Consider the following 26,285-nt stretch of genomic DNA (forward strand, 5'->3'; position numbering starts at 1 on the left):
CTGAGACTGTTTCTATTGTGTGGTTTTCTCTCCTTCTCCCAAATATATAATATTTTAGAGATAATCTGGGGCTCTGAACCACTTTATTTTTCTCGAGAGAAATAAACAAGAGTAGGATCAGATTACTTTCAGTCTAGAACTGATATGATTGAGAACTGGATGTAAGTATTTGCAAGGACTGGACTATTTCCAGTTGCCTCTATTCTTAAGGTAGAGCCCATTCAAGAGTCCAGCTGAAAACTTGGAGAGTTAACCAGGTCCACTCCCCTCTGGTTGCCCTGAGATCTCATTTTTGTCTCCACAGCCCCATTAAGCTGTTGAAAGCCCTGCTCAGATTCTCAGCTGGAGTTTTCTCTGCAACTTCTTCACATCCGGTGTTATTATTTTTTAATTATAAAGTGCCTTGAGGGGAAAGGTTCAAGGATTTCATTCTCTGAAATTTTGGTAACTCAAATTATGTCAGTTTTTATTATTCTTTAGTGCCTTCCAGTATTATTTTTATTTTAATTTCAAACAACTTTTCTAGTTGTTTGTATTGAGTTTGTCTAATGCAAGTTATTCCATCAAAGCTGAAAATGAGTATCTTCAATATTGTTAAAATTAAAAACACAGATACCCTCCGACCCAGCATTTCCATTGTAGCATCTTATCCTACAGAGAAGCTCATTCATGCCCCAAAACATAGGTATAATAATGTTCATCTAGCATTTTATGTAATAACAAAAGACTAAAGAGATATGAGTAAAGAATGAAGTCCATAAATAAAGAGGTTCAACACATTATTCAGGTAATACAACACAATAATGTTGTGGAGACAAATGACCTGAATTTTTATGTGTTAAAATAGAAGATGGAAAATAATGTGTATATTATACTCCAATTTAGGTAAAACTAGATAAACACATTGATATATATTTACATATGCAAAAATGGTTTTGAAGCATTACACAAGATACAAGAGTGGTCGATGTGGGAAAGGGCAGAAAAACTGGAGGCGTAGATTCAGTAGAAGAGTTTTCATTATTTTATAGGGTTTGAGTTCCTTTTTTACATATTATATGCCTGAAATTTAAAATAAGAGAAAAATAAAATGTAACCTGCAAAGTGCGACATACTAGCAAAGAAGAAAATGGCAGTTCAAAGAAGGCTTACTTAAGCAAGAAAACATCACAGTATTAATCTCTTAAGTTTAGATTCTAAGGACAGAGTAGACTTAGTCAAGCTAAGGAGAGACAAAGCAGAGAAGGGAGGAGGAGAAACACGGAAGCATGAGGGGACACCCAACTCTTCGGAAACCAGCAGGAGTTCTAAACTGACGAAAGAGGAGGTGATTGATGTATGAGACTGGCTATCTTACAAGCCTCATTTGCCTCAAGGACAGACCATGCTATGTTATGAAGTTTAAATTTTTTAAAAAGATTTTATTTATTTATTTTTAGAGAGAGGGGAAGGGAAGGAGAGAAGGAGAGAAACATCAATGTGTGGTTGCCTCTTGTGAGTCCCCTGCTGGGAACTGGCCTGCAACCCAGGCATGTGCCCTGACTGGGAATGGAACCGCGCTTGTATGGTTCCCAGACCCGCGCTCAATCCACTGAGCTACACCAGCCAGGGCAAAACTTTGTTTTGAGGCAATGGGCAATGATCCAAAAGTTTGTGAGGAAAGTGTAATATGATCACATGTGCAATTCGTATACCTTATGAGAGCAGCAGTGTGGACAGTGGAATGAGAAGACGTAAGGACGGGAGGAGACAGACTCGAGCTGTAAGTCGCAGACCCTAATGCAGTGACAATAAGGATTAAAAGGGACAGATGATTAAATATTAAGAAGACAAGTGAAAGACATGGGGCCTTATTCATGAATAATGAATATGTGAAGTCACTTATTACAATTCACTTTTTTCAGCTTGGACAACTGAGTAGACAATGGAACCCTTCCCTGCCAGGAAAGAAATGTTGAGTTCTGCAGCTGGCGTTGAGGTGCCAGAGGACATCTAAGAAAGGCAGGTGTCTAGAGGCAGCTGAGCACACATGTCAGGAGCATACAAAGATGAGGAAGAACAGACTTAATGGTCATAAAAACAAATTTGGTAGTTGAAGGTATGGGGGTATTTAACATCACCACAGGAGGCAGAGGGATGGAACCACAGCATATGAAGAGCGGAATATATATTATAAACGCCAGAAGTAAGCTAAGAAAATACTCAGAAAGGTTTCAGGAGTAGGTAGCATTGTAGAAGCCAGTGTGTTGTTGGTATGGAGGAACGAGAAGATGACGTATTGATCACTGTTTTAGACTTGCCGACTGCTTGTTTAAAGATGTGAACATAAATATAATGCTGGCCATAGACCAAACTGCTGTAAGAACAGTCCAATCACAGGGGCATGGGAGGCAACCATGTCCATTAGACAGACTTAAATAAATGACACCAAATTTTCTAGAAATCACAGATAATTGGTCATAATTATATAAGCATTTCATTTTTATTTTAATCTTTACTACTTACCTGGCACACAATAGGTGCTTAATAATGCATAATGAAAGAAACAATGCATTAACATTTGGGGCATTTCTAAGGATTTGGTAAATACTGATAAACCACAAAACAATCAAATACAAATAACTCAAAAGAAATGTTAAAAGCCATAAGTTTAGTGAAAGTGTAACCACTGACAATTGACACCATAACCACCGTATTATGCTGAGGAATTAACAGTATGGAAGGGAACATGGTAATATTAAAGGAGATCAGTTCTTTCATAAAAGTAAGGTGATTTTCTTTCTTCCATCATGATTTTGGAATAAAAAAACTAATAATTACAATATTCTAGTTCATGAAACACTGCCATACTATTCCTCACATTTGTCCAAAACCCCAGGAAAATACAGGGTGGGCAAAAGTAGATGTAGAGTTGTAATACAAATGATACGCTAATTAATAAAGACTGATGCAAAAATAAACTCTGTGTTTCACATATTCACAACTACGACACTACTTTTACCCACATTTGTATAGTAAAGTTTAGAGAAAACAGTGGAAACTACTAAATTTTTCTTTAATGTTTGAACACATTTAGGGTTTGACAATGATAAGGGCTAAGTAATTGTTACTTAAAGTCTTGGAATAATTTCTTTACTATTCTGCAAATTAATTTTCTAATAGGTAAAAGAGATTAAATTAGGTATTCTCTAAATGAAGTTTCTACTCACATTTCTGAGTATAGCAGAAAATGCCCATTTTAATAAACTTTCTGAGAGGACAACTTCCCCAGATATACCTTACTTTTTAAATTATGCCTACAAGCTGGCAATAATTTTTATAATTAATACCCACTAGAAGTTTAAGTTTTCATAAAAATATGTCACAAGTGTATTTGAGTTTTTCTGGAATAAAATTGATTTAAAAATTATTGTAACATGGCACTTTTTCCCATCCTTTAGATGCCTATATTTGGAGAAACAGGTGTTATAAATTCCTACCTCTAAGAGATAAGGTTCCATTTCAGCCAGCGATTTTCCAAGATGCTTATCTGGATTTAAACCTGCCAAGAAAGTTTAAATTTTTAAAATAAATATCTGATTAAAAGTTAAAGACATATTCCCCTCCCCTCACCCAGGTAAGCAGTATGTATTTTAAACTTCTTTGATTGTACAATGAAATGTACTTTGCTATTATTTACTTTCCTATTCTTCTTGGGTAACTGTTATTCTTGCTCCTGAAAAATATTTCCTTCCAATTCATTTCAGTTGCATTGTGTTAACTATGAGATGCATAGTTTCAACCCATTTTTCCATTTTTGAGAAATTGTAATTAGGGTGGAAAAGTACAAGTATCATTTCAAAGATGTAACTGCTAACTTTGTCCAGTTACTCTATTCCCACCAACCACTTAAAATTTTTTTTATTGGATTTTAGAGAGAGACAGAAATGCGTTAGAGGGTGAAGGAGGGTCTTTGATTTGTTGTTCCACTTATTTATGCTTTCATTGGTTGACTCTGATGGGGGATCAAACCAGCAAACTTGGCACATTGGGATGATGTTCTGACTGAACTGCCCAGCCAGAGCCACGCCTACCACTTTTCATTTCAGTGTTTAAAATGAGTCAGTAAATGAAATACTTTGAAACAAACATCCATGCTGCCACCCAGATTTAACAAGTATTACCATCTTGCCATATTTCCTTCACAATCATTTCTTTAAAAAGATCAACAACATCATCACAGTACAATTTCACAACATGCCTATTCCTAATCAATCTCTTTCCCACTGTTTTCTACATGGAGAACCACTCTTCTGACGTTGGTGACTTACTTCCCAACTATGCTTCTACAGTTTTATTACAAACATATGCATGTACCTAAAACATTTAGTATTGCTCATGCACACTGTACTTTTTTATGAATGATATAATTTTAAATTTATTTTTCAATTCACAATGTTAATGAGATTTACTTATATTGATTACCATGCCTCTGGTCCATCCAATTTTACTGTTGTATTATATGCCATTATATGGATGTATCAGAATTTACTTACCCCTCTTCAATGGGTACTAGCTTCTTTTTTTTTAAATCATTTTTTAGTTTCAGTGAAAGCTGACCTACATTATTTTATTACTTTTAGGTGTACAGCTTATTTCTAATTTCTATTTTGCCACTAGTACTTTTTATGCTGCAATGAATTGCTTTTATGTGAAATCACTGTGATACACGAGAACATATATACATACACACAAAACATACATACATATATGTAAAATCTTAAGTTTATTAGATATTGTCAAATTGCTCTCCAAGCACTCTTTCCAATTTATACTTCCACTATCATAGAAATATAATTCCAATTTAACATATACAAAAATAACTCAGTGTTGTCAAATTTTTTTAACTTTTGTAATGAGATGCATATATGCGTGTGGATACACACACACATATATTGCATTATATAGATCGATAGGTAGTGCTTTAGATACTGGTGTTATATTCATTTTCTGATTACTGTTAAAAGTAAGCACTTGTTCATATTTTATTTTCCATTCATTCAGGTTTTCACTTCTATGACTTGCTTATTAAAACCATTTGCCCATATTTATTGCTGTCTTTTCTTTTATTTGATAATTTCTAGTTCTTGATATATTCTGAATGTTAATCCTTCATCATTATATGCATTAGAAATATGTTCCTAGTCAGTGGCTTCTCATCACACATTTTTTTAATTGGGGGAAGGTCTTCAGATAAACATAAGCTTTTTAGTCTATAGTAGTCAGAAGTATTATTTTAAATGTTTCCTCTGTATTGTAATAAACCTTTCCCTGCCCAAGGTCACAATGTTAGTCCCTTATATTTTATTCTGTTATAAATTTTGCTATTCACATTTAAATTTTAATCCATGTAGAATTTACTTCCAGCTACCCTATATGGAGTATTATAACTGTGTCTTTCATTTGTGGATAATAACTACTGTTTATGGAATCCCCTCCCTACTGAGGTACTAATGTCCAGGCCACCTGTGCCCATCACAAAGTTTCCATACATATGTAAGTGTATGTCTCGTCACCTACATTTATTCCCTCAGCATCAACAGTGCAACATATTGTGCAAGTGTCTGTTTTGATCTGCACTAGAGCTAGTTAGTTGGCCAATAACAGACTTTAATCAAAACCCATAATTTCAGAGGCTACAACTTCTAGTTATCTTTATCTTACATTATTAACCTAATGGCTGTTAGAAATGATCTTCCTTGTGAAATGTATTGGGTTGGCCAAAAAATCCCTTTGGTTTTTTCCATACAATGGCTCTAGTGGTGCTTAGTTGTTTTTAACTTCATTCAAAACAATTTTGTTAGATTTTATTGTGACAGCCGTCATATCAGTGTACATAAAAAAACATCAAAATTGGTGAAGTTTTGTGTAGTCAGTTTAATATTGAAGATGGAAGAAAATATGCACTGTTTTTAGTATATTATGATTTATTATTTCAAGAAAGATAAAAATGCAATTGAAAGGCAAAACATGATTTGTGCAGTGTATGAAAATGGTACTGTGACTGATTGAATGTGTCAAAAGTGGTTTGTGAAGTTTCTTGCTGGATGATGCTCCAAGGTCAGGTAGACCAGTTGAAGTTGACAGTGATCAAACAGAGACATTAATTGATAAAAATCAATATTATACCATGTGGGAGAAAGCTGATATACTCAATATCCAAATCAATAAAGTTATTGGTAAAAATGAAAAATATGTCTTATTTTACAGAAAAAACTAGATGGACTTTTTGACCAACCCATATTTATTTTAAAAACAAAGTATGTAGTACTTACTATGTGCAAGGCACAGTTACAAATGCTTTACAAATATTAACTAATTGAATTCTCAAAATAATCCAGGAAGTAAGTGCTACTATGGTTCTCATTGAACATATGAGAAAACTAAGGCACAGACAGGTTTGGTGATTCTCCAAGGTCACCCACTACCAAGAGGGAAAATCTGGACTCCAACCCAGGCCATCTGTCCATGGGGCCCATGCTTTTCTTTAACTACCATACTAGGCTGTTTCTCTATGCTGGGCTAATGAGGTTTCCATCCATATGACATTTGTTCAGATTTGTTTACTGTTTTTATGATCACACTTCTTAAATATGTGTATTAGAGTATGAACAAACACCAAATTTTATAAATACGTTGTCCATATCTGCCAGATGTGTTCCCCAACATCTTTACCAATACTAGATATCATTATTATAAATCTAAAACTTTTGCCATTCTGATAAAGAAATTGATATTTATTTATTGGTATTTGTGTGTCTTTGATTTTGTATGATTGAAGCTTAACATGTTTTTCATATATTTGTGGTCAGATTTATAAACTTATTTTTTTTACTGTAAATTGGTTGTTCATATTTTTTGGCCATTTTCCTACTCATCCTTTTTTACTACTATTGAAACACTGGTCTTGTGCTTATCAACTCGGTTTCTTCTAGGTTCTGCCATTTATCTTATGAATTTGCTTACTGCAGAATTCTTACTGGTTATCGGTCTTCTACTCCTACTAGAGACTGTCACATATTTGGCAAGTTGGGGGGGGTCTCATCAAAGTGCCCGCTGTTCATTGTTGTTTTCAATGCTTTTTCCCTTCTCACTTTGAAAAAAATGTTATTCTTACTTTTATCATTTCCTTCCCTCTTCTTTGCATTTATTCAATAGCTTCATTTCCAGGTTCTTGATTTAAACACTTGAGTCACATATTTTTACACATTTCTTATTTTTTTTAAATAGAAGAATGTAAGTCCTAAATTAGCTGCAGCCCAGAAGATTTGAAAGTGGCACTTTTATTCTCATTCCGCTTTCAATATTTTGTGAGTTATGTAGGATTACTCTTGTGTCAAAATGTGTTTGTTTATTTCACTATTTTTTGTTTTCTAATTTGACTGTATCGTGGTCAAGAATGTAGTCTTTACTGTGACAATTCAGAAAGTTCGGTCAAGTTCCGTTGTGATTTAGGACATGGTCGAATTTTATCAATGTTCTATTCATGCCTGAAAAGCATGTTCTTTATCTGCTGAAAGCAAAATTATGAACCCAAACACACAAAACCAATCGTTAATTCTGCTGTTCAAATCTTCTATGACCTTATTGGTATTTTCTTCCCATAAATCATCAGTTTCTAATAAAGGGTGGTCAAATTTTCCATTACAATTTTGTTATTAAAAATTTCTTATAATTCTGTCAGTTTTGCTTTATACATTTGACAACTATGTTGTTATGTGTATACAAAATCTTATTTTCTAATAGTTCTTGATGGGATTATTCCTTAGTGACCTTTCATCTCCATATGTGACTTTTGTCTTTTATCCTATTTGTCAATATTACAACCTCAACTTTCTTTTGTTGATATTTGCCCATCATTTATTCTTTAATTTTCTGTGTATGTCTTTTTAGATGTCTCTTGTAAACTATATATAATTGGATCTTTAAAAAAATCCTATCTTATAAATACAACTTTAAAGATTTGAGATTAACTATTTTACATTTTTTACATTTTATATTATATGTCTGGACCTGTTTCTATTATCTTACTGTGGATTTTCTGCTACACTAAGTTACATGTATATTTTTCCTTTGCTATTTTTTGCCTCATGTTGGATTGAACAGAATTTGTTTGCTCTGCTGATTAGAAGGCTATAAACTGTGTTTCTACTCATTCAGTAATCAACTTTAATTTTTTTTCCTCCTCACCGGAGGACATGCTCATTGACTTTTAGAGAGAAGGGAAGGGAGGGAGAGAGGAAGAGAAACACCACTCGGTTGTCTCTCATCCTTGCCCCAATGGGGACCAAGCCTGCAACTTAAGCATGTGCCCTGACTAGGAATAGAACCTGTGACCTTTTGGTTTAGGGATGATGCTCCAACCACTGAGCCACACCAACCAGAGCATCACTTCTAATTTTTAGCATACATCCAAAACCACAGTATTTTAATCCAAATGTATTATCTAAAATTTCATAAATCTAAGAATTTATGTTATCCTCCCTTTGATCAAGAGAAATTATACTTTAAGTAGACATTAAATAAGCTCCACAATTTAAGTTATTATTGTGTTAAATTTTAGTTCCATCATTTTGTGCAAGAAAAATTAAGCTTACCCACATATGTTACAATGTCTGTGCTCACCATTCTCATTCATTTCACCTGGAATTTGATGTATTTCTAATCTGAAGTCCGTTCTTTATTTTTCACTGAAGATCTGTGAATGGTAAGCTCTCCTAGTTTTATCATGTCAGGGGATGTCCTTTTTCACGCTCACCATTACATAGTAGGTTAGCTGTAAAATATTACTTCTTCAGGCATCAGTTACTCGTAACAAGATGTATGCTGCCAGTCTAACAGTGGTTCCCATATAAGGAATCTTTGTCTTCTCTGTGCTAGACTATACAATTTTCAATTTACCTGTGACATTCTATAATTTTCATACAATTTGTTTAAGTGTATGTTTATTGTGATTTACACTGCACAGTACCTAATATGCTCTTTCAAGTAGAAAACACTTATCGTTTTTCAAGGGTGGAATATTTTCAACTATTACAGTTATAAACATTGTTTTTCTGCTTTTACTTCTATTTTTTTCTGTAAGATCTAATATACAAATATTGCAGTTTCCAAATATCCTCCATATATTCTAACTGCTTTTTCATTTTAATTTTTCTCTGTCACATTCTGGGTGAAGTACTTTTTTCTGCTTAATTCATTCTTTCTGATTTGAGTTTATTCTGCCCACTGAGGTTTTTAAATGACTGTGTTTCATTTCCAAAATTTCTATTTAGTTACTTTTCACATCATACTACTGCTGTTTCATACCAGGTGATTTACTCTTCGAACCAACTGCTTTCTCTATCATGGGCATCACGCTTTTCTCTTCCAGGTTCTCCCACACATGGACCACTTTCAGTCTGTTGTCCCACAGGACTGTGATCTCCCAATGCGGCCCTTCCAGTTCCTTGATTCTCATACACACATCGGTCACACAACACACACATATCACACTAAGCATTCAGACACTGGGTTACACATCATTAAAATCATTTTAAAAGTCTTTCATGATTGAATCTAAGAATTTATGTTTTACATTCTCTCTAAGAACCAAGGGAGTAAATAAATGCCCAGTTAAAAAAGCATGAAAGGGAATGTAAGAGTATACACTTTATAGAGATGGGAACTGAAAGATCAAACTGATGATCTTCTCATTTTTCTTGTAGTCTTTAATTCATTGTAGAATCATCAAACCCCAGTTCAGAACTGGTAAAGCACAGAAATAACTGTACATCTCATTTCAGAGATGGCCGTATTCCATGATGGATAAGCTAATTTGGCTTGCCTTTAGATGAGTCAGTGAAATACGTAAACAAAAGCCACACTGGGCACAGTTTTTTCAGAGGAATCTGTGATCATCATGTAAGTACACCTTTGTAAAAACTGGGGACCTCATGATCGCCCCTGTATATCATGCATTTTAGATTGTTTCTACAAGATGCAGAGAGGGGAAAAGCAGGTTTACGGTTGCAGTATACAAAACACAAAGTATCTCTTGTATTATTATTTACTAATTATTGTATTATTTTCCACATGAACCAACTATAAACCTACTTTTGCCCCACTCTGTATTTTCTTGGATAAGATGCAGAAATCCCTAGCAATTTAAGCTACTGTTCTTGAAAAATCAATGGCCTGAAGCTGTTCTTATCTCTGAGACCTCTTCTAAATCGGGTGAAACTACTACATGTGGGATATCAGTCAGGGATGTGGTAGACACATTATTCAACCTACCCCAGAATATATTCAGATATGAAACTTTCCTCAAGAAAGTATTTATTGCTTAGAACACTGATGATTCCATAAATATTAAACTGCATGCAAATGAAAACTCTTTGTAGTTTATTTTTGTAAGTATAATGAATGATTGAATATGTATTTTTCTTACACTTCATGTATATTTTTTCACAAGTTTCCTCATTTGCAAATACCATTGTATGCATAGTATACATAATATTTACTTTCTCTAAATGGAACAAGACAATTATTAGAATAACTATAAAATAAAGATCTGGAGAAACAGATCACTTCAACATAAAAAACTGTTAGCTTATCTACAACTGTGAAGTTCAAAGATGTTTGTCTCTCATGTCACGCACACTGGATTTGGTGTTTTCCAACCACGTGATGCATGGAGAATTTGGACATCCAAGATTCTTCATATTGAGAATAAAATTTCAGGGTCAGATTAGCATCAATAACATATATTTATCATTGGATTGTTTTTTAATTTTATGCTTAAAATGGTTTAGACAAAAACATTTAAAATAGTGAAGTCACGTTTGAGTTAAAATTTAACACACAGTTTAGACAACACAAATATCTTCTCAGTTTCATTCACTGGTATTACCAACAAGAATCCACTTATATTTCTAAGCACAACTACAAAAGTGAAGCTAATATACCAATATATTTGTTCTCAAATATATCTATTAAATTGAATAATTATAAAGTATCAAAATATATACCTTAGTAATTTTAAAATCCATCTTATACATTCATCCAACTTTTTATTTTTTTTTAAGATTTAAAAAATTTTTTTAGAGAGGGAGGAAGAGAGGGAGGAAGAGAGGGGGAGAAACAGTATGGTTGCCTCTCACGTTGTCCCTGCTGGGGACCTGGCCCGCCACCCAGGCATGTGCCCTAGACTGGGAATCGAACTGGCAACCCTTTGGTTCACGGCCCATGCTCAATCCACTGAGCTACACCAGCCAGGGCGCATCTAACATTTAAAAATATGTTTATTGATTTTAGAGAGGAAGGGAGAAAGAGAGAAACATTAATTTGAGAGAGAAGCATTGATTGGTTGCCTTCCATATGGGCCCAAATTAGGGATTGAACAGTAACCTAGGTATGTGCTCTGACTGGGAACTGAACCCCCAACCTTTTGGTGTACTAGGTGACACTCTGACACTCCAACCACTGAGATACCTGGCCAGGGCCGATCATTCCATTTCTAAGTAGCAGTGTTTTAACTGGGAAATGCAGCTAGCCCGATAGGCATAATCTTCTCTTTCTTTAAATTAACCCCTGTATCCAGACCCAACACAATTTCAGTATAATTTGAAAATCTCTTAGTTTTGTAATGGTATCATTCCCATTTTATTTTATATAAAACTGTATTTATGTTAAAACACTTTGAGGGACTATGAAAGTTTATGAAAAAGCTACAGTGGTCCATGGGTTCTTTCAATTCAATCCAACTTTATCTAAGAACTTCAATATATTCTTGTGCTTGAGAAAGATGGTTCATTTTCTAGATTCATTCAATTTAGGTGCCTCTTTTCTAGAAGACTGGATCATGAATGCACATTAACTGTGCTTCACCAAAACCTAGTAGTCTTCAATTTCCCCCTGAATCAGTCAGCTGTGGAATGTGAGCCTCAACGATTCTATCTTTCTATAAAGGTTTTCTTATGAAAACCTTTATAATCATTGAGATAATTACACATATAAAGATTGATATAAATATCAGTATCAAGAAATATCAGTATTGATAAAGATGGTTACAATTCACAGAACCCCAGATGATGTCATATTTAAAGTACATTTTAACTCAAGTATATAAGTTACTTAAAGTTAATAGCAACATTTTCTCCAAAGTGCAGAAAAAATTTACTGTAAATCCTGACACCTAACCATTTAATCATATCTTATAGACATTCCTTGATGGGAGCAGGGTGGATGAATAAACCCACAACAAGACCTAGGCACTGAATAACTCCATGCAGAATTAAGAAATTAATTAGAAGGAAGAACCATAATTTGCAGAGCTGACATCTATTTTACTTTACTTGCATGTATCAATGGGAAGCAATTACAATTCAATTAAAATATTCAATTTTATTACTTTACTGACTGACCTTGAAGTTAATGCCTGTTTTATTTAATTGCATCATCTATGAATAAATGTTAGCCCTATGATGTTATGCCCCATTATTTTCAATGCATTTTTCAACTTCTCAACTGAATTATATCAGTCAATTTATTATCTACTGTCATGGAGGCAAGTGGAGGTTTATTTCTTCAGGACAGCCCAATATATGATATGAGAGAAAGCCCACAAAATGTTTGATAATGCTATTTTGAACAGAGTCGAGTAACATGAATTGTGTCCCCATTTCAGCTTTTGTAGCTTAGACTTTTAGTATAAAATCAGTAGGTGATATTAGAAAATGTATAATCACTCTGAGAAGTAATTTGCAGTCTGCCTGTAATTCCTGATGAATTCAATGCAGACAGCAATGGAACACCCCATGTATCTTCGAAAGTTAACACATACACACACACACACTTAATAATCTCTTCTTATTTCTACCTGGCTCACTGGCCACCAGAACCAGATGATTTCATTTCAAAAGCTCTCATGGTTTTGTTGGTAAATATAAGGTTTTTCTTTTTTCTTTCATTCCCAGACTCTAGTCAAGCACACTACTGTTCTATAATTGAGGATTTAAGAAATAAAATGACTAAATTTGTGTTTAAAAGAACAGATAAGAAAGATTACATAATCTCTAAAGTAAAAATGAGGTAATGCGTTTTGCAAGTTGACTATTTGGGGAAATTTTTAATTTAAATTTCCAGATTGTTTTATTTCTACAGTTAGGTTACTATACACTTACCTATCTCAGAGGTTACGCTAGGGCCCATATGAACATGTAACTGGTTTCTGAAATCTATGAACTGTTATTTCATTTAGTGTAAGTAACAAAGGAGATTGAGGTCCTTTATGGATCCACTTTTAAGATCCATGACATCGATGAAATGAATGACCAATAAATCATATGAAGTATAATTGTGCAGTTAATGATAATCAATACTTTCTGGTGATAGCCCAAATAGTCCTTTTTTTAAAAACCTTTAAAATACTATACAGTTTTAAAAATACTATAGTTTTAACATGTAAAAATAAATAAAAAGTAAAAAAATACTTGAAACATAGACATTTTTTAAAAGGGAAATTTGATATATTTATCTTAGAAATATCTTCCTAATTTTTCATATTAGTTTTCAACATGATGAGCCCTGAAAACTGAAAGAACAGCAATATGAATCTGCAGTATCTGAAGGGGTGAAAGTTGACGTTAAAAAGCGACAAAAACCAGATTCTGTAGAACCTTGTGTTTCATTTTAAAGAATTTATACTTGAATGTAAGGTCACAGAGAAGACAGAGAAATTCTAAGCACAGGAACGAGACAATCCAATTCGAATTTTGCAAGGATCATTCGTTGGCAGGAAACGAGACTGAAGGCAAGAAGGCAAATAAAGGGTCTGCTGCAACAGTCAGTGAGAGGACATACGGACAAGGCCGCAGGTGTGAAAGGAAGACCACAGATTTGAGAGTGACATATAGTAGGTAGAATATATAGTAACTGCTGATGAACTGTGGACGGGGAATACGGAGATAGAAGAGGCAAGGATAACTTTCAGGTTTCCGACTCTGGTTGACTTAAAACGGTGGCCACTAAACACCATTTATTTCAGATGTAGAAAAAGTAGAACAAAATAAAGCTTGGAGCATGTATTTGAGTTTCTAATGAATCACCCAAGAAATCTAATTGGCCATCAGGTATCTGGAATTAGAGCCCAGAATGGAGGTCTGGGCCGGAGATACTAACATAGAAATAGAAACCATGAGATAAAAGTAATCAACAAGAATATGTAAAGTGATAAGAGAAATACAGAAAAGAGCTTTGAGGGATGTCAACTTTTAATGGACACTATAGTCAGAGAGCTGTCCAAAATGCAAATCTGATCTGGTCATTTTATTTTAAAATCCTTCAGTCATACTCCTGGACAAGGAGTTATATGAGCACTAGTACCTAATTCTTTTCTTCCCATGATGGTTAATGTTACGTGTCAACTAGAGTGGGCCATGGATCGCCCTGATGAAACGCTGTCTCTGTGTGGGGCTGTGAGTGTGGTTCTGAATGAGACTGGCATCAGAATCGGTGGTCTCAATGAGGTAGGTTGCCTTCCCCAGTGTGGGTGGGCACCAGCCAATCCATTAAGGGCCCGAACAGAGCAAGGGCAGAGGAAGGAGAAACCAGTCCCTTTTTTTCCTGCCTCGGTGCTTGACCTGGGACAAGTCATCCCATCTCCTCCTGCATTCAGACTGGGATTTATACCATTTGCTCCCCTGGCATGCAGGCCTTCGGACTTGGAATGAATTATACCATTGGCTTTCCTGAGTCACCAAGTTGCAAAGGGCAGACTGTGGAACTGCTCACCACCACGGGATCATGTCAGCCAATCCCTTATAGTATGTCTCTTTCACTTTTTCATATTCTATTGGCTGTGTTTCTCTGAGGCACCCTGATTAATACACCTCCCTCTCCATTCCAAACTCCACTGAAAAGACTGCTGAATAAAGGAAGAAGAAAATGTCAGGCCAGAAACTTGCTGCTTGAGTAAAGATAAAATCAAATTCAGAAGAAAGTCTGTCTTCAGACTTTTCCAGTGAAAAACTAACTTCCTAGAAAATGAAGTAAAGGAGACGCTGGAGAATCCTGATTACAACCCACAGCACAGCGCCTGGCATTGTGAGACACAACACCTCACTAGGTTCTCACGTAAGTTTCCACTGACTGTGACCTGCACGTACTTAATATAAATTCGAGACATCAGCCAATACAGTCACATCTATATGAAGGGTAGTTCATTGCAGGCAAGCCTTATAAACTTTATAACATACCCTTGCCCTAGGCAGTTTTAATAAATAAATGTTAATAAATTCTCAGCTAAGGTAGGAGAGTCTCACTTTCCAACAATGAAAAATATGAAGTTGTATTGGTAGCAAGGCACTGAACAGAAACATTTGTTTGGGCAGTCAATTATTAAATAGTCTTACTACTAAATAGACAGAAAGAAAAAGACTCGTGGATTTAACCTTTGCAGAGGAGTTTTCAGTTTAAGTGTTATGTTACTGGGAAGTTGTTTTAGTGTAAGCTGTCTGAAACAGCCATGACTGTTACTACAGAGAGCTAACTTTTCTAATAGTATGTATTAAAATAAGATCTTTATTTCTAATGATGGCATTTTGTATATTTTTTATTTTAAAGAATAGAGGGAAGTAGAGTTACTTAGTTGATATGAAGGTAGAAAGACAGGCTCTAGAATTATAATATAGTGCATATTTCTTGAAAGGCAGTGTATGTTACACACACATAGACACATAATTAGCTTGGGAATATACAGAATCTTTATTCAAAAGTTCAAAGAACATGTCCGTACCAGTACCAAATAGTTATAGGCATAAATTACTTTTTTTTGACAGCCTGCCTTATCTAGTAAAGGAAAAGATATGTTAGCAATAAAATGAATAAAATCGGTAGCTATTTCTGCTGTTGTTAAAATCTGTTAACCTCCTTTGCAGATGGAGCAAAAGGCACCCTCCTCAGAGATGGGTCATATGGGACTGGTCGTGCCTGTATATAAATCTGAAGAAAGGATTATATCACATACACTTGGGATCTGGTGTTGTAACCTCGACCCCCCACCTCAGTTTAAGATAGCAGGTAATTTACAACACCTTTGGGGAAATGTTAAAAGTCCCAACTTTTGACAAGGTTTGTGTTAAAGTACTTGGCATAAAGGTAGAAATGTATTTCTCACAGCAATTAACTGTAGTTGAATGCACATTAAGTAACTTTTTAAAAAGTATAACACATCAGAATTATCATAGTTAAGCATGAACAGGAGTGGAACTCAGCTGTTGGGAAGGCTGCACAATTAAACCTTGTGTTTCAATTAATACGGGCATCTCTCAATGTTAACCCAAGAAGTACAATTTTTAAAAATCTATGTTGAAAACATGGGAAAAAAGTAAAATGGTTAGCAGCTCTCTAAGAGGCAAGTAGAAAGTCTAAAAACTATCCGTGCTGCTTGGGTGACACATAAGTACACTGGCTGTGAGAGATACATGTGCCATAATTTGAAAAGTCAAAAGAGAAATCTATAAATAATTCCACATGGACATTTATCAAAATGCTGAAAATACTTAGAACATTTTTAACACAACATATTTTTTTCCTGAATTAAACACCAAAAACATACTGTCAAGGAAAGGATAAATATAAAAAACACAAAGATGAAAGGTAACGTAAGGATTAAAGAGCCAGCTGAGTTCCTCCCCAACAGTGAGCACTTGCGACCAGGACAGCAAGTTAGGGAATGGGAAGCAGCACAGAAGTTCAATTCAGTTTTATTTGGCATTGACCTTTGCTCTACAGGATACTATGGAAACGACTATTCCAAGGGCACTTTCAGAGAAAAGTCAGTGGGGCAGCAGCAGAGAGCAATCTCCTAGGAGAAAATAACAGAGCGACTTGAGAAACTCCACAGCAATAAATCACCATGACCAGATGGTATTCAACTGAGAGTTTCTGGAGGAAAAAAAGTGTGAAATGGCTGAGCTACAGATGAGGATATGCAATGTATCGGGAAACCCACAATTGTTTCCAAATATTGTGATTTTACTAATATGTATCTTTTCTGAAGGAAAGGAAAAAATTAAGATTTATAGAATTACAGAGCAGTGGCTTTCTTGGTGATAATGGAGAAAGTGATAGAGTCTAATTAAGAATAGCTTCCTCGAACATCAGGATAAGGTTAACCTGCTAAGGTCAAATCACCACTGAGTCTATAAAGAGAACACTGTTTCTCTCCATCCTGTTAAACTTATCTGGAAATGTCAATAAAATACCAGATAGAAGTAAACCAGTAAATGAGACTTTTAACAAGGTCACATGAGACTACTGAGGGAAATAAATAAGCACAGTCTTTGGGAGGAGAGGTCACAAGAGAAACTTCTGCCATTAGCTGTAAAACTTGCTAAGTAATGAAAATTAAGTTTCAGAGACAATTTCTTTTTTCTTCCCTAATACGAGACTACCTCATCCAGAGGTACAGACCACTTTCAAATTAAAAACAAAGAAGCAACTTTTGCTAAAGACAGGATGCAGAGTAACAGTAGGGGGGAAAGATGTATTTCCAAATCAAGATGAAATCAGTAACAGGCAGTGGCAAGATAAGCGTGTAACAAAATTTTAGTTATCAAGTGGAATCTGAAAGCCATAACTGAATTCAATTTTCTCATCCCTGTGTCTGCGCAAGCATCAGATTTTAATGAAAATTAACAATAAATAAAGCAATAAAGGCGACTTTTTTGTGTGCAAATGAGGATTGTTGCCTTCAAAGTGGTCACCTTTGAACACTATATGAGCATTCCAAAAGTATGTATTTGGCCCTGGCTGGTGTAGCTCAGTGGATTGAGCGTGGGCCTGCGAACCAAGGGATCACAGATCGATTCCCAGTCACGGCCCATGCCTGGGTTGCAGGCCAGTTCCTAGTAGGGGACCCACAAGAGGCAACTGTACATTGACATTTCTCTCCCTCTCTCCTTCCTTTCCCCTCTAAAAGATAAATATATAAAATCTTTTTAAAAAGTAAGTATTTGCCTTCAAACAAGCCATTTCTAAAATGCTGTCTTACAGAACGGCCTTCAGAGCCAGTGGCGTATTACCCAGGGGTGCAAACCTCCATCCTGCAAGAACAGAGGCGGGGCCATTATGGAAGGGTGGAGCTGCCCTTCAAGAGCAGCCTCCACTGGCCCGACTCCACAATGTCTGCCCTCCTCTCCCGTCTCAGCATGAAGGAGGGTATTATAGGAAAAGAGCAAGGACCATGCAGTAGAGGCTTAGAGAAATCCATGCAAGGGCCTGGGGTAACCTCCTATGCCATCATTTGAAAGATCCAAATGTTAGGAAGTTCTAATACCAGACCAAGACCTGTTATACTATACAACTTAAACTGGCTCTTAGAATTGCACTCTGAAGCCACAGAACGTACAAGCAGCCCTTGGAACACTGTAGATTGCTCTAAAAATCCTTATTCTCCTTGGCCCGTTAACCTGCAACCTTTACTTCAGGCTAAATATATAGTTCCTTTAAACAGTCCCTCTTAATACCACCGTTTGTCCTTCGTGCTGGGCACTCTCTGCCACCGAATGACAGTTGTTTCTGTGTCCCATCTTCATTCAATCTTTTCCCATTTAAAAAGGCAATTTCTGTTCATTGCAGAATAATCAGAAAACAAAAGAAAACTGAAATTTTTCATATTAACACTTTCTAGAGCTATCTGCTGCTAATCCATTGCCATTTATATTTTGGGTTTTCTTTTTCTGTGCATTCCTGTTTTGAAGACTTTCTCGTACATTACATACACACCTTCTCATGTACACACAAGATCTGTTGCCTTTACATTGGAGATGTGTCTCTGAAAAACTGTAAGTTAAATCGCACTTTAAATATCAATAGAATTCAATGTTGAAAGGCGTATCTGTAATGGAAAAAATCTATTTCTAATATAAACAATACTTTGGTAATATTACTTTATCTTAACTGCATTGGTATATGGCTTTACAAGTTAGGAATGGTGAAATCAAAACAGTGATTGAAAGGAAACTAGATCCTAGGAGAGGGTGGACAGAACAGCTAACTCTAGTCTGTAGGGGGAAAAAGATACATTTAAAGGAAAAGATTAATTTATTAATGTGGATCTGGGTCTTAGAGTCAAACTTGTAAATTTGTAAAGATTAAATAAAAAATTATCACAATATAATACTTTCTTGTTCCAATATATGTTAAGTGAAATGAGCTTGTTCAATGAAAGGACATGGAATAAAGGGGAACAAAGGACAGAAGTAGTTTCAAGTAATGGTAATGCTAATGACTTAGAGACATACAATAATTGCAGACTATCAGCTGCAATTATCACTTCTGATTGGAGTCTATTATTTGTTAATGCATTCAATAATGCTTGATTTATAAAGTTCATATATTTATTGAACTAAAAGATAAAGAAATAACCAGAACTTTTTTGTCACTTGACATGTTAAACAACCTTCATATTTAAAGAATGCAATTACTGAAGCACAGCTGAATGGCCCCAGAGCACACAGGCTCCATTAAATTTGCTTACATCTAATTATTCCTGCTTGAGGTAGGTAAGAAATTTACTCTTATAAGATCATTCTTTATCCAATAGCCAAAAAATAAAATGAAGTAAAATCCGTGATTTCAAATCTCATTATTATCTAACACTATTTGTATTTGTCTTTAGGCTCTTATAAACCTGGAGTTTGTGCGACAACCATAATTATAACTGCTTAATACAAACATTTCCTCCTACAAATTTAGTGTAAGTCATCATCAGTGTCAAGGACAAATTCATTTCCTGTCTTTCAAAGTAAACACTTTATGGTCACAGAAGAACACTGTTATTTAGAACTTGTGATACTGCTCCTGTCTCCCAAAGTATAACTACATCTGATCTGAAATATCTTTAAGAAAGGAAATAAAAATGCAAGATAAACAAGTACAGCATAGGAAGCCAAAAAGCCCCCAAAATTTACCCACAGTTTAGACACTGACTTTTCTGAACTTGTCAAGGAAAGAAAAATACATCATTTAGTTCCAGTTTCACTGAAAACCAGACTTAACTGTCTTGCCTAAGTTCCATCTGTTCCACAGGAAATTTCCAAGGTTTTGAGAGGTGAAGATAAGAAAGAGAGGTGTATTGGATTCATGTTGTAGTAGTTATACAGCACCCAAGTTTCTTTTTTGCCAAACAGAAAAATTAAACAGCAAATGAAATTGATGAGAAAAGTTTACCAACTAATTTTAATTGTTCACATATATTAGTTTCTCAAAAGTTGCTCGTAACTACCCATGTACTTATCTAGCAGTGATAACAATGTATAACTTGTTAAACTGTTCAAAAACTTTCGCAAGTCTCATTTTAGTATTAAATGTTTAGAAGAACAAATGCTAAAATGTTTTTCAATGCAGGCTGTGAAAATAAAGGTTCTGGGTCTGAATGAATTCTCTGGGTTGCAAGGATACAAAGTGACAAAATCAGGCACTAGAATGACATGTTTTGATGTTGAGTCCAGTACCCTTTCTTTTTATTTTTTGATTATGCTATTACAGTTGTCCCTATTTTTCTTTTTTGCCACTCTCTACCCAGCACCCCTACCCTCTCTGACAATTCTGCTTCCTTTGTTCATTTCCATGGGTCGTGCATACAAAGTTTCTTGGCAATTCCACTTCCTGTACTTGCTCTTTACATCCCTTGCCTATTCTGTAACCACCAATTTGTACTTCTTCATCCCTTCACCTTTTTACCCATTTACCCAGGACCCCCACCCTGCAGTTTTTCATATCCATGAGTCTGTCTCTGTTCTTATTTGCTTAGTTTTTTTTTATTGCAATTGTTAATAGATAAGTATTTATTGCCAATTTATTGTTCATAGTTTTGATCTTTTTCTTAAATAAGTGACTATTTATTTATTTATTTATTTTAGATTTTATTTATTTATCTTTAGAGGGGAAGGGAAGGAGAGAGGGAAAGAAATAATCACTGTATGGTTGCTTCTCATATGACCCCTGCTGGGAACTGGCCTGCAACCCAGGCATGTGCCCTGACTGGGAATTGAACCGCGATCTTTTGGTTTGCAGGCCCGTGCTCAATCCACTGAGCTACACCAGCCAGGGCTATTAAATAAGTGACTTTTAACATTTCATATAATAATGATTTGGAGATGATGAATTCCTTTAAATTTGCCTTGTCTGGGAAGTACTTCATCTGCCCTCGAGTTCTAAATGATAGCTTTGCTGGGTAGAGTAATCTAGGTAGTAGGACCTTGCTTTTCCTCACTTTGAATACTTCTTGCCAGTCCCTCTAGTCCACAGTTTCTTTTGAGAAATCAGCTGAGAGTCTCATGGGAACTCCCCTGAAGGTAAATGCTTTCCTTTTGCTGCTTTTAAGATTTTTCTCTTTCTCTTTAACCTTTGATATCTTAATTATGATCAGTCTTGAAGTGGGCCTCTTTGCATCCTTCTGTTTGGGATTCTCTGTGCTTCCTGGACTTGCATGTTTATTTCCTTCACCAAATCAGGGAAGTATTTTTTCAAATAGACTTCCAATTTCTTGCTTTGTCCCTTCTCCTTCTGGCACACCTATGATGTGAATGTTGGATGTCCTAAAGTTGTCCCAGAAGCTCTTTACACTGTCCTCATTTGTTCTGGATTCTTTTTTCTTCTTGCTGTACTGATTGGATATCTTTTTCTTCCTTATGTTCCAAATAATTAATTTAATTCTCAACTTCATCCACTCTACTGTTGACTCCCTGTAAATTGCTTTTTATTTCAATTAGTGTCTCCTTCATTTCTGATTGGATCATTTTCATGCTGTTGAAGTACCCACTGAATTCCTCGAGCATCCTTTTAACAAATGTCCTGGCCTCTGCATCTGATGGATTGCTTATTTCTAGTTTGTTTAGTTCTTTTTCTGGAGCTTTGATCTGTTCTTTCATTTGGGATATGTTTGTCTCATTTTGCAGCTTCCCTGTTTTTGTTTCTTTGTATTAGGCAGCGCTGGTTTGACTCGTTTCTTGGCAGTGTGGTCTAATGTAGTAGGTGTCCTGTAGAGTCCAGTCGCACTGCCTCTGCTATCCTCTAAGCTGGGTACCTGAGGAACACCCTTCGTATGGGCTGAGTATTCCCTAGTTGAGTCCTGACTACTATCAGCAGGTCAGTGGGAGGGATTTGCCCAGACTGGACAGCTGGTAGGCCTGGCTGGGACCACTGGCCAGAAACAACTCCCCTCCATGGCTCCTGGAGGTTGCTGAGTGGTGTTGCTCTGATGTGGTCCGTAACTTTCCACTGGGTGTGTACGCTCTGTGGGTTCCTGGGTGATGTAGGCCAAGGCCAGCTACCATGTGTCTTGTGTCTGGGGTCCCTTGGAGTAAGCTATAGAGTGATCTGCAGATGGCTGCTGCTAGTGCTGGGACTGGGGCCATTCAGCGAGAAGTACTGGGGGCTGGGCTCAGCTGTTGCTTGTTTGAGCAGATTCAGAAAGGTCTGGAGTCTGCACCTAGCCCAGCCATTCATATGGAAAAGCCATTGTTATAAGCTTGGGTGGGCCTGTAAGTTGGATGGAATGGAGCCTTAGGTAATTGTTAAGACGGGGCTAACCCTGTGAGCCAGGTTGAAGGTGACTCAGATATGGTGCCACTGCACTGTGGCTCTGTGTGGTTCAGGGCTCAGGAAAGGAACGATGGCCACCATCTATAGTTCTATCCAGTAGGAAGCTGTCTCTCAGCTCTTGCCCTGATGCCAGACACTTCAGTTCCTCCACATGTCATTCATGCCCTTCAAGGTGCTGCCTCGTTGTTGGAACCCAGAGGGAGTAGGCCCGAGTATGTCTGTGTGCAGGGTCCTCCACGAGGAGACGCCTGAGAATCCTGCAGTTTCTTCCAATGAGCCAACCACACTAGTTTTTACAGCTAAAGGTTAGGGGCACTTATCTTCCTGGCACTGGAACACTGGGCTGGGTGGTCTGTGTGGGGCTGGGATCTATCCCTCCATTTTATATCTGCCACACGTGGGTTTGGGACCAGCTCAGACCTCCTTTCCGAGTTTCCATCCCTCTGCCCCTCGGTTCTGAGTAATGCTCGTTCTGTAGTTTAGCTGTAGTTTGCTGTGGTTGTACAAGGAGGTGAGCCCCGTTCACCTACCTTGAGTCCAGTACTCCTTCTTAAAGATCAAATTAAAGCATAATAAAATAAAAAGGTGCTCCTTAAACTAAGGTGAAAAAACAGCAATGTGCCACAGGCTACAAAAGTCCAGATTAACATGGCATATTTTCTTTGAAAACAATTCTGTTACAAGAATTAGAGAAACAAATATCCAAAACAATGGAATATAATGAGGATGAGCATTTTGGTGTTAGGCATTGTGATACTGTGATTTATAGTAAGAAATATTTGGTCTTTGTTCATTTCTGGCAAAGAGCTCCTAAAACCCTTGGAATTTCCTAAGTGATGAGAGCTATAAATGTGTCTTTTGTTATGTTAATGAGGTGACTTTTGGACCCAGCTTAAGGATAGGGGCTGGTTGCCAGGAGAACCAACTTTGTAATGTTCATCTGTATCTTTTATCATATCCTTATAAAATAAACTGGTAAATGTTAAGTAAATGTTTCCCTGAATTCTGTGACACTCTAATTAATTAAACCCAAAGGAGGAGGGTGCCATAGGAATCTTGACTTTGTAACTACTAAGTCAGAAGTACAGGTAACAACCTGCACGTGACACTGACATCTGAAATTCAAGGGGACGAAATGTCCTTTAAACCTGTTGGTCAGCAACACAGGTGTTAACCTGAGCTTTCAACTGGCTTCTGAAGTAAAGGGTGGTTTCATGGGACTGAGCCTTTTACCTCAATCTAATGCTGCCTTCAGATAGACAGTGTCAGACTTGAGTTGAATCTTAGGTCATCCAGTAAGTGTCCTGGAGAATTGCTTGGTATTGAGAAAAACCTCCACACATATGGTGACCAGACACGAAATGTTTTGTATGAGGAGTAGAGGAGAGACAGGGAAGAAGAGTGAGAAAGAGCTGGGTTCTTCCTGACTCAGGAAGACGGAACTGAGTTTTTCTGAAAGAGAAAGTATAAAGCAATGAAAAGGAAATATAGCAATTGAAATTAATGAAATAGAAAATAACATATAAGAAAACCAATAAATCTTAAGATTAAAATCAATAAACCTGTACATGACTAATAAAGGCAAGGGGAAAAACAATCACCAACTGGAATGAAAAAGATGATATTACTGCCAATTCTACAGATGATAAGAAAACAGTAAGAAAACATTAGGAACTACATTATATCTATAATATTCAAAATTTAGAAAAAATGAATGAATTCAGAAAAACACAGCTTGATTAATGACAATTGGAATAGCCTTCATCTAACAAAGCAATTGAATTTCTAAAAAAGAACTTTCCTAAAAAGAAGTCTCCATGTTCAGATGGCATAAGCAATAAGTACTTCAGAACACTAAAGAAATAATTAATACCATCTTAAATAAAGTATTTCAGACAACAGAAAAAAATGCTCCAAACCCTGTTGAAGCCATTACCTAAGAATGACAGGTATGGCAACCTTATTATCCATGTCTGTCATTATTAGGAAAGAAAATTATAGGCCCATCCTTGTTGTGAACATACAAGGTATATGCAGAAAAGTCTAACCATTGTTAATATAACAAGAATAGTATGCATGACATAGCAGTAACCTGGCAGCCAAGGACAGTGCACTGGAATGAGCATGCGTGAACAATGACAACTTCACTATACTAGTCAGTGGGGGTGGAAGATGCTATTGAGTGAGCATGTGTGCTGTGTGGCTACTGCATTCAGAATGACTGAGCAAGTACCACAATGAATCTGCATGCAATTTTTCACTAAACTTGCACATTCCTCCATGGAAACTACTCAGATGATTCAGGAGGCCACAGCTCTGGGCAACTGGTGATTGGCAGCTTCATCATGACAACATGCCTGCTCAGGTGCCACGTCTTGTGCAGAGTTTTTTGGTGAAATATCAAATCACCCAGGTGACTCAGCCCCCCTACAGCCCAGATTTGTACCCTGTGGCTTCTGGCTTTTCCCCAAACTAAAATCACCTTTGGAAAGGGAAGAGATTTCAGACCATGATGAGATTCAGGAAAATACAGTGGGACAGTTGATGGTGACTGGCAGAGCTGTGTGAGGTCCCAAGGTTCCTATTTTGAAGGGGACACAGGCGTCATTGTGTTATATATATGTTTCTTGTATCTTGTATCTTCTTTAATAAATGTCTCTATTTTTCATATTACAGGGTTCTAGCAAATTAAATCAAGTAATTCATCATGAAATATATGGCAATAAAATAAATAAAATACTGATCCATACTATAATACAGATGAACTTTTAAAACATTATTCCAAGTGAAAGCAGCCAGTCACAAAAGACTACATATTGTTAAATTCCATTCATGTAGGATGCTCAGAATAGGCAAATCTGAAGATAAAAGATGTAAAGTAGTTTCACTGGGCATAGAACTGGGGATGGGAGAAGAAGATTGGGGAAAAATGGAGAGTGACTGCTTATGAGCAAGGGTTTCTTTCTGGGGGTACAAAAATGTTCTAAAATTTGATTACAGTAATAACTTAACAACCTTGTAAATGTACTACAAAACAATGAATTGTATACTTTGCATGGGTGAATTACATGATACGTTAATTATAACTCCATAAAGTTGTTTAAAAATAGTATACAGTACACAGTCATTATCTGTTCAGACAAAACACATATGGAGCTCTTAAAAATGGGAAGGGAATTTGGGAAATCGCATGTAAAAATTATTTTTAACTGTTTTCAACAATCATACTGGTGGTGGTGGTGCTAGCATTGCTATTCTGAGACTGTTCCATATATTGTTAAAATTTTAATATCTATTTATTGATATGCTGAACACTAACATGAATTTCCTGGAGCAAAACATATTACTATTACTGCTTATATACAATAAGTAGATAATTACATTCTGGCTCTTCTCTGACCCAGTTCTTACCCCAAGAGCAATGTGATAAGAATGAGATATGATCTTTCAAGTAATTGCTTCTACTGTAGGTAAGAAATCCTAAAAAAAAATAAATCTGAATGTTTACTTACGGAAAAAAAAGAGTTGTCCCCACTCTGCTTCTAAGAGTGTCCTTGGAAAAGTAAAAGACTTGTGTTTTCACACTTTACAATATAAAATAATGTATATCTCGGGAAGGAGGGGGAATAAAATTGGTGTCTCCAGATTTACAACCC

General features: G+C 36.1%; 1 protein-coding gene across 3 annotated transcripts in view; it reads right to left on the bottom strand.

Annotated features, from left to right (window-relative positions):
- Nucleotides 1–26,285, bottom strand: part of DPH6 (diphthamine biosynthesis 6) — a 161,183-nt gene that overhangs the window by 23,622 nt on the left and 111,276 nt on the right. For all 3 annotated transcript variants that reach the window (XM_053666303.1, XM_053666300.1, XM_053666302.1), the window contains exon 6: nt 3,480–3,541. In XM_053666303.1, coding sequence (XP_053522278.1) covers nt 3,480–3,541 — 62 coding nt within the window. The remainder of the gene's footprint in view (nt 1–3,479; nt 3,542–26,285) is intronic.

Source organism: Artibeus jamaicensis, unplaced genomic scaffold (genome assembly GCF_021234435.1).
Source record: "Artibeus jamaicensis isolate MK-2021 breed Jamaican fruit bat unplaced genomic scaffold, CSHL_Jam_final contig_1132, whole genome shotgun sequence".
Lineage (NCBI taxonomy): Eukaryota > Metazoa > Chordata > Mammalia > Chiroptera > Phyllostomidae > Artibeus > Artibeus jamaicensis.